Source organism: Procambarus clarkii, chromosome 41 (genome assembly GCF_040958095.1).
Source record: "Procambarus clarkii isolate CNS0578487 chromosome 41, FALCON_Pclarkii_2.0, whole genome shotgun sequence".
NCBI classification, from domain to species: Eukaryota; Metazoa; Arthropoda; class Malacostraca; order Decapoda; family Cambaridae; genus Procambarus; species Procambarus clarkii.
Window position 1 is genome coordinate 25,907,664 of NC_091190.1, and position 10,240 is coordinate 25,917,903.

Below are 10,240 nucleotides of genomic sequence, written 5' to 3' on the forward strand. Positions count from 1 at the left end.
CATAACGTTTTGAAACTTTATGAGAATTTCCTGCCCACCTATCAGGGGACCGTTAACTTACTGTTGTTGAAAAAAAAATCCCAAATTTATCTTCATTTTTTTCATTTTTAAATTATGTCCACTTTCGGCCATACGGGTAAACGGCCAAAAGCGACGTTATTTTTAAGAGGACAGGTTGAGGTACGGGTTGTCTCTTCATATGCCAGATCTTAGTCTATCTCATATCCCTTCCAAGTGCTTATATCTGCTTAGCTCTTCTCATAATTACCTTATCGCCATGTGGATTAGACGGATTTATGTAAATTTTTAGATTTTGACTTTAAAGATATTTTGGGTTTCTAGTTTATCCTGCCACGAGGTTATGGATCCATTACAACACTTATTGTGCAGCGAGTTATTAAGAACTTATTTGAATAGGATGATTTAAGTGTTTTTATGATGGCAAATTGCACTGTTAACCAGCATATAATTACCGTTGTCAGTGACGGGAAGTCTTTCCTTAGGCTTACTGAGGTCGTCCTGAGGTCAACAACTGGGACCTTCCTCAGAATGCCACTCCACCCCCCCCCCCATCCTACACACAAGTGCCTAATTACTATTTATATATTTAACTGCTGTATGGATAGAACCATCAGGTGAAAGTAAAAGTGACCATGCGTCTATCTACCGACCGGGGATAGACCCGAGGCCCCTCGCTTGTGAGTCAAGGACGTAGACCACTCTGCTTGAGGACCCATGTTGTTTGGGTGGGGCCAACCACACCCATTGTCTCGTATTTACCAGTCTCTTGTTAGAGGTCACGGTTGATTGGCCATAAATAAGAGACGTAACCACCCAGACGGCCCCCTAGCGGCTCTCTTGCGCAACTGTAGGGATTGTTGTCTGGAAATTACACCTCGCAGCCCTTACCTGTATGATTGTAAGGTCACGTGTTCAGTGCTTGAGGGGGGGGGGGGGTGTTGCACCACCCTTCACATAATGCCTTCAAGCACTCTTGCAGTGAGGTCACATTGTGATGATATGCAATGTTCAAGGCAATGTGATATATATCTGTAAGAAAGAATGTATGTTTGTGCAAAGTAGGCGGTCTGGCGCTTGGGGCCAGCCTCCCGGAACTTTGCAGGGTGAATGGTCTGGGTTACGGGATGTACAAAGGAAGGTCTAGGTAGAGTCCCATGCCCTCTCTTTACACTAAATGTCAGATTTCACTAATATCTAATCTCGCTACATAACAAAATTCTATCTTTACGAAGATTCATCTAACATTTTAAATGTTAGGATGGAAGGTGATGAAGGAAGTACTCGTAAGATGGGAAGAGAGGAGGACAGGGAAGGAGAGGGTAGGGAACTAGAGAGGAGGGAGATTGGGAGAGAGGATGGAATGGCGAAGGGGGAGACCCGGGCGCAGCCGGGTATGCCTCTTGTGTATGTGAGTGCGTTTTGGAAGTAGTCATGTAGAAATATGTTATTGAATATGACCAAAAGAGTATGATTAATGATACTAGCACATAGTTCAGTTTCTCTGGTGTTTCTTACTTGGGAAGAAATTTGAACAATTATCACTCCAAAGTTCATTTTACAATTTAATTGATCTAAATGCGTTCCGTTGAAGCTCTCAACGTCTTCGGAGGCAGATGGGAAGTGGTTACAAATATATGTTCCAGTTATATATTCCATTCTCATGTCTACTGTGGTGGTATGTGTGGTGTGAGCTGACTGTTTTATCTTGGTCTGTAGAATGGTAGTATGTACGTTATTGTAAGCTGACTGTTAATAGATGGATGAGTGTACTTGATATGTTGTGCCTTGGCTATGTCTAATGTATTGCCATTGTATCTAGTATGTTGTTGTTGTTGATCAGGAGATCTCTGATGATGGTCTGGTTGTGTGTTTCAGTGATATGATCCTAATGAGGGTTGTGGTGTTTTGTGCATTGTTAAGCTCTTTGAAAAAGATGTCGTCTTGCCAATATTTTAAGAACATTGGGGTTGACAGTCCCCAAGTGAACATGTAAAGGCATGACATGGACGACATTCGTTTCTTTCAAGTATTTTCGTTTGAAGTCGCAAGAGTTTTTCTATGCGCAAGTTGTAAGTCTAATTTCTATTGTATATAGTGAGCTTTTCTTTAGGTTAGTGTTAGTAGGTGTCACGATTTTGTTGATTATGTCTTTCTGGCCTATTTCCTCCGTCTTGTGAGGCCGTAGACGGGAAGTCCTTTAGAAGAGGTTAATAAGTAGGACAAATTCTGTTGTCCTCATTATCAAAAATAGCAAGACGGTTCACCTTCCTTTTAATGTCAATAGTCCTTAGAGTTTCCATTACTGACAAGGACTTGTCTTGCTCAACTGTAAGGTTGACGAGTCCTCCTCAACCTGCTTCCAACTGGAGCTGTGTGAGAGCGCTTGGCATCGGCCTCGCCAATAAGAGTATCCGCCAGAACACCGCCACTGCTGGCATCAACCCACACACATAGGTTCCTTTAGCATGGACCGCAGTGTGAAAGCCTCCATTCCTTTCCGAGACTGTTACATCTAGGAAAGACAACTTACCGTCACTATTTAGCTCGTAAGTCACACTAACCCTGAAATGTCACGCTTAAGCTTCTGTAAGCTGTAGCAAGATGGCGGCGCTACATGAAGATGACATCAACATACAGTAGACGTCAGGTTTTAGGTGTGCATCATCAAGGACGTTATATTAAATAGTAACCCATGCACAAATTCGCAAATAGAACACCATTCACTACATTATACATCACACTATCAGGGTTTAGAAAAGGCGTCTCTAGTGAATATAATTAAAAATCAGGACCTCAATTACTGCTGGGTGAACAGTTAAGGACCAATATCCATTCGACTCTCCCTGTCCAGGTCTCGAACCCGGCCGAAATCGCTGGATAAGTGTGTGGCGATCAAGCTACCATTGAGCCACAAGGTTGTTGTGGTATTTACTTAAAAAAAAGTGTTTGCAGCTAATTTAATAACCTTTCCAGCCTATTCTCCTGCAATGAAGGTACTCACAGTAACTGGTGGAAAGTACCAATATGTACTGATGGGCCACCAGAATGTTGACATATTAATGAAACTGGACAAACCAGAATTTTTTTTTATTTAACAGCAATATAAATATAAGACCAAACCTAAGCTTTCCTAGCAACTCTAATGCACGCTCTCTTATGCCTAATACATTAAATATATATTCTAGGAATATTTAAATTTGATTTTTAGCTCTTTTTTACGGACTCTATAAAATTAATGGTACAAAAAGTGGTTTAATTGGGTGGTTATAAAAAAACGTATGAAAAAGGTGGTTCATAGTAAGTATCATTTCAGGAGGACGGGATAAAAAATTTCACACTACATTTTTCTCAACTTCGGATATTGTCATGAGAAAATTTTCCATAGCAACCTGCAGTTTGCACACCACAAATATTGACACCGTGAGTGCACTGCTACACAACGTTGCACCAACGTCATTGTTACACCGTAAAAATAACGTTATGGTGAGGCTTTGTGTTTGCAGCGATATATTTAATATTATGCAAGGGCGACCGCCCCCACTGTCAGCGGGGAGGTGGGTAGGGCAGTGCGGTGGCTTAGGGCATCAGCAGACTATACTCTACTGCCCTCACTTGCGGTCTTGACCCTTATACACTGTGGTACTAAAGGTTGTCTCACTATGATACAACTATGGTTGGTTGGCCAATCGTATTTTTCAGACCCCGAGCTCGAATTTCGGATGTTCCAAGTAAATATATAGGTATATATAAGTATAGAATAGGAGTACCCACCACAGGTGCAATTGTAGGGACCCATAGCTTCGAAGAAGAAAGCAAAGAGCATTCAGAGAAGACCCTGTGGGTTTTCACCGAACACTTTAATCTTTTCCTCTCCTACCTACTCTTGTTTTTTATTATTAATTATATTTTATTGCATTGCTATATATTATATATAAATTATATTCAGCCACAATATCGTGGATAGTAACATTTCCTTCACCAAAGTAATAGGAGCCTCGAAAACGCTTAGGCTAAGTTTGGTCAGGATGAAATCCTTCCTTATTGTGGCTAGCTCTGCAGTTCAGTCGGTAGAGCAATTGTTATATATATATATATATATATATATATATATATATATATATATATATATATATATATATATATATATATATATATATAATATATATATATATGTGTGTGTGTGTGTTCACCTGTACAAGTGTTCAGGTGGGGAACACACCTGTGTACAACAGGTGTGACGAAATGTTTGAGGGAAATGTTTAGAGGAAGGTAATTTACTAGGCAGTAACTATGGTGTCCAGAGTGTCTCCCGGGGCCAGCACCTGGTGCTTAGTGGAACAAGTCTTAACAAAATCGTTACTTACGGATAGACTTTTTAATTTGAAGATCGCCTCTTTGTTGTTTTTCAAAATGCCGTCTTAGAGAAGCATATTTAAATCTCCTATATAATATTCCTTTCAACAGTCGACATTTAAACAAATATCTAATGAAGATCTCACCGACCTAACAAATTCTCAAAGACCTGAAAGTTGTAGCATTAAATATTATGATAGATATCGTGAGGAGACATTCACATATGGGACTAATAGAACAAGAACCCAACAATGTGATGTTATAGTGGCCAGAATACGCATGGGATATAGACATATCTGGCAGCTTTCTCAAAACCCAAATGTCGAGTACACAATGTGTCAACTTTGTGAAAGAGAAAACATGCACTCTCTTGAACATTATATTGTAGAATGTCCCATACTGACTGACTTTTGCCCTCCTGGGCTAAGGTATGCTGAACTGTGTAATTACTATATGAGTACTGGAACACTTGATGATATATTGGACTTGTACCCAAGATTGACCCTGTAATGTATCAACTATACAATGTATGTATGTGATGTAACTATATAACCCGAGCTTGTAAAAGCATCTTAATCATCTTCAGTGATTAAGTGCTTAATTGCACACTAGTTTCTTTATCAGCTATCTCACCCTGTCAGAGTAAAAGAGACAAATGTATGTGATACCTGGTTGATACCTGGTTGATGGGGTTCTGGGAGGAGTTCTACTCCCCAAGCCCGGCCCGAGGCCAGGCTTGACTTGTGAGAGTTTGGTCCACCAGGCTGTTGCTTGGAGCGGCCCGAAGGCCCACATACCCACCACAGCCCGGTTGGTCCGGCACTCCTTGGAGCATGTGTGTATATATGTATGTATATATACGCATGTGTATGTATATGTATGTGTATAAAATATATATGGAAGCTGATCAGAATTACATTTCACCTTTGTAAATGCACATTAATGACACTAAGTAAAGGACACATCGAACACTTTATGTAGGACAGACGTAAATCAGCGTATCTATGTATTTACGTATGTAGGTTAGCTTTGCATTTTTAAAGCACCGAATCACCTTCTGTGGTTGAGTGTTCAATAAACCCTTGAACTATATGTTTAACGCATCTCTAACCCTATCCATGGAGGACAAGAAAATGTATATATGCTGGTTAGCATTGTTAATGTGTGGCCACGTCTGTGGTAGAAAATAATAATAAAAAAAAAAAGTCGACAAGCATATTGGACGTGGATCATTAGAGTTGGAGTGTCTTCACTTCTTTGGCCTAAACCCACCTATTCTAGGGGGGGGGGGGGGCTGACGGCTGAGTGGACAGAGCTCGGGATTCGTAGTCCTATGGTTCCGGGTTCAATCCCCGGTGGAGGCGGAAACAAATGAGCAGAGTTTCTTTCACCTTGATGTCTCTTTTTACCTAGCAGTAAATATATACCTGGAAATTAGACAGCTGCTACGGGCTGCCTCCTGGGGATGTGTAACAAAAAGGAGGCCTGGTCGAGGACCGGGCTGGGGGGACGCTAAGCCCCGAAATCATCTCAAGGTAATCGCAAGATAACATGTATGAATTCTGATACGTGACGTCACGAGTATTAAATCTTATTAAAGTATTAAATCTTATATTAAAAGTATACACGAGTGTATATCCTCAGCTATAGCAGATATACTCGTTATATCCGTCGTCGACACTACATCAGAACTCCGTCGTCCGTCATCTTGTTTGCGCAAAATGTGCACAAAAACGCGTTTAAAACCTTAGTCAATACTCCCGTGTCTCGCCCTTTTGGTCTCCTGGTAACTTAGTCCTTAATATAATGACGTGTGTGTGAGTGTGTGTGTGTGTGTGTGTGGCCAGCCCATCCTCCTGTTTAGATAGTACTTTTTGTGACTATGTGTAACATAGAATGGCTACCAGGGATGGGCCGGTGTGGTCATGTACTCACCTAGCTGAGCTTGCAGCATCAGGCATCAACTCTTAAGCCCCGCCTTTCGACCATCGTAAGTCCAACACAGTGACTCTTTTTCGTATTTCCATAATAAGCTTCGAATTGGCTTCGACAACTTCCTCGTTTAGTCTTTTCCACTTATTTACGACTCTAAGACTCAATAAAGGTTCTTTCTGACATGCCTGTTCTAATAGCTCTTCTTTCACTAAGACCCTTGACTTCTTCCTGAATGGTACATCCGCCTCAGTGTTCCCTGACACACCTGCCTGTTTTCAGGTGTGCGCGTATAGGAGTCGCATGTGTGTGTGTGTGTGTGTGTGCATGTTGGCAGTGTTAATACACACTCAGGTGTGCATTCAAATTAAAAATTGAATATTATCCCATTTAATTTGTTTTATACTAAAGTTATTTTTTCTCTCTTCCACAGGTACGTGTGCTAAAGCCACAGGGGTGGAGGAGAAACAGGAGTAAGAGGAGAGAGGAGAGAGAGGAGAGACCGGGGGTGGCAACAGGGAGAGAAAATGCATAATACAATTATTTACATGTGAAAGGTAGCCATAAAATTTAACCCAAAGATATAAATCGGTAAATTATGTTAATTTGTTCATGTTTCCGCAGTGGTTAATGCCCCGAACATTTGGAAACAACGTATTCTGGGCGTATGAAAATGTTCCGCGTTTTTTGGTCGGAAATTTAACATTCCACATTATTTTCACATAAAACAAACACTGCTGGATTACTCACACATCCACATATAATTAGCAAAGAATAATTGAGCATTGAAAACATGTTAGGATCGCCTGACAGCTGAGTGGACAGCGCTGCGGATTCGTAGTCCTGAGGTTCTGGGTTCGATCCCCGATGGTGGCGGAGACAAATGGGCAAAATGTTTCTTTCACCCTGATGCCCCCTGTTACCTAGCAGTAAATAGGTACCTGGGAGTTAGCTGCTACGGCTGCTTCCTGGGGGTGTGTAACAAAAAGGAGGCCTGGTCGAGAACCGGGCCGCGGGGATGCTAAGCCCTGAAATCCTCTCAAGATAACCAAGATCACCATCGTGTTAAACAGTCAATAATTGTAATTATTGGTCAAGGATGGTGTGATTACATTATTTAAATATAATTTACTGAATAATTTTGCCAAGTTAATTATATTGTTATAGTGCTGGGACAAGAGAGAGAGTAGGGTGGTGCTCTCCTAGCCTAGTCCTCAGCCACCCGACTGACTATTCCTCCTAGCCTAGTCCTCAGCCACCCGACTGACTATTCCTCCTAGCCTAGTCCTCAGCCACCCGACTGACTATTCCTCCTAGCCTAGTCCTCAGCCACCCGACTGACTATTCCTCCTAGCCTAGTCCTCAGCCACCCGACTGACTATTCCTCCTAGCCTAGTCCTCAGCCACCCGACTGACTATTCCTCCTAGCCTAGTCCTCAGCCACCCGACTGACTATTCCTCCTAGCCTAGTCCTCAGCCACCCGACTGACTATTCAAGGACAAATATTTCGAAATACATTTTTTTCAACATTTTCCTCCGCCATTTTTATATAGCAAAGGAGATGCTTTTGTTGACTCGTACCTGGACAAACTCTCAAAAGTACTTTTGTTTAAAAACAAAAAGCAAATCCAATTTAACTCCTGGGACAGCATTGAAACACTCCAAGTCAGGTGAAGTCGACTGTTTGTGCTGGCAAAATGGGTCGTGACACAAGTGGGTGTTTTATTGGTGTCTTGTTGACCTCTGTATACGCCGGTTCGATCCCCTCCCACCCCCCACCCCCGTCCACCTCTATTGGAAATGTGGATTTGTTTTAATATGGCACAAACTGTTCTAAATTTCGCTTCAAGACATAATCATTGCAAGAAATATGTTTGTACTTGTTCTTAATTGGTGATGTTCTTGTTCTAAAGCCAGGCGCGTGTTCTTAGTTCCAGGTATATATATACTCCAAGTATACTCCACGTATATACTCCAGGTATACTTATCAGCACTTAACTTTCACTACTTACCTACCAGTACTTACCTATCGGTGAGCAGGGGAGGGTAAGCCTTATTCCTTACCTTACTCTGCTTTACAGAGTAAGGCATGCCTTACTCTGTAGTGTGAGGGGGTGGAAGGGTAGGGTGAGGTAAAGTGAGGGGTGAGGTAAGGTGAGAGAGCGGCTGAGGGGTGGGAAAGGTAAGGTGGAGGTGGGAGAGGCAGGGTGAAGGTGGGAGAGGTAGGGTGGAGCTGGGAGAGGCAGGGTGGAGCTGGGAGAGGCAGGGTGGAGCTGGGAGAGGCAGGGTGGAGGTGGGAGAGGCAGGGTGGAGGTGGGAGAGGCAGGGTGGAGGTGGGAGAGGCAGGGTGGAGCTGGGAGAGGCAGGGTGGAGGTGGGAGAGGCAGGGTGGAGGTGGGAGAGGCAGGGTGGAGCTGGGAGAGGCAGGATGGAGGTGGGAGAGGCAGGGTGGAGGTGGGAGAGGCAGGGTGGAGCTGGGAGAGGCAGGGTGGAGGTGGGAGAGGCAGGGTGGAGGTGGGAGAGGCAGGGTGGAGCTGGGAGAGGCAGGGTGGAGGTGGGAGAGGCAGGGTGGAGGTGGGAGAGGCAGGGTGGAGCTGGGAGAGGCAGGGTGGAGGTGGGAGAGGCAGGGTGGAGGTGGGAGAGGCAGGGTGGAGGTGGGAGAGGCAGGGTGGAGGTGGGAGAGGCAGGGTGGAGGTGGGAGAGGTAGGGTGGAGCTGGGAGAGGCAGGGTGGAGCTGGGAGAGGCAGGGTGGAGCTGGGAGAGGCAGGATGGAGGTGGGAGAGGCAGGGTGGAGGTGGGAGAGGCAGGGTGGAGCTGGGAGAGGCAGGGTGGAGGTGGGAGAGGCAGGATGGAGGTGGGAGAGGCAGGGTGAAGGTGGGAGAGGCAGGGTGGAGGTGGGAGAGGCAGGGTGAAGGTGGGAGAGGCAGGGTGGAGGTGGGAGAGGCAGGGTGGCGGTGGGAGAGGCAGGATGGAGGTGGGAGAGGCAGGGTGGAGCTGGGAGAGGCAGGATGGAGGTGGGAGAGGCAGGGTGGAGCTGGGAGAGGCAGGGTGGAGCTGGGAGAGGCAGGGTGGAGCTGGGAGAGGCAGGGTGGAGGTGGGAGAGGCAGGGTGGAGGTGGGAGAGGCAGGGTGAGTGAGGGGAAACACCCTTGTTACACTGAGGGGAAATAACTCTTACTGTATAATTATGTAACTTTAATATTCGTGATTGTCTACATATATTACAGAGGAAGATGGAGCATATTGTGTTAGGATGATTATCCTAGTGACAGCTGGATTGTCCTAGTGGTAGGATGGTTCTACAAGTGGTAGGATGGTTCTACAAGTGGTAGGATGGTTCTACAAGTGGTAGGATGGTTCTGCAAGTGGTAGGATGGTTCTACAAGTGGCAGGATGGTTCTGCAAGTGGTAGGATGGTTCTACAAGTGGTAGGATGGTTCTACAAGTGGTAGGATGGTTCTACAAGTGGTAGGATGGTTCTACAAGTGGTAGGATGGTTCTGCAAGTGGTAGGATGGTTCTACAAGTGGTAGGATGGTTCTGCTAGTGGCAGGATGGTTCTGCTACTGGTAGAAGGGTTCTGCTAGTGATAGGATGCTTTTGCTAGTGGCAGGATAGTTCTGCTAGTGGTAGGATTGTTCTACAAATGGTAGGATGGTTCTACAAGTGGTAGGACGGCTCTACGAGTCTTTGGATGATTATACTAGTGGCAGGATGGTTCTGCTAGTGGTAGAAGGGTTCTGCTAGTGGTAGAAGGGTTCTGCTAGTGGTAGAAGGGTTCTGCTAGTAGTATGAGGGTTCTCCTAGTAGTAGTAAGGTTCCGCTAGTGGTAGGAGGGTGCCGGCTGGTATCCGTACTGGGGCCGGTAGGTGACGGGAGGAGAGTACTGGCTGGGGTACTGGGCCTGGCCGTAGTACTGGACGTCCGCTTGGAACC

General features: G+C 44.7%; 1 protein-coding gene across 1 annotated transcript in view; it reads right to left on the minus strand.

Moving 5' to 3' along the window:
- Window positions 1-9,522: 9,522 nt before the first annotated feature.
- The window catches only part of LOC123761167 (larval cuticle protein A2B), an 8,009-nt gene continuing 7,291 nt past the window's right edge, over window positions 9,523-10,240 (minus strand). The window contains exon 4 of the mRNA XM_045747110.2: window positions 9,523-10,240. This exon is cut by the window's right edge and continues 28 nt beyond it. Within this exon, the coding sequence (XP_045603066.1) occupies window positions 10,128-10,240 (113 nt within the window). The 3' untranslated portion in view covers window positions 9,523-10,127.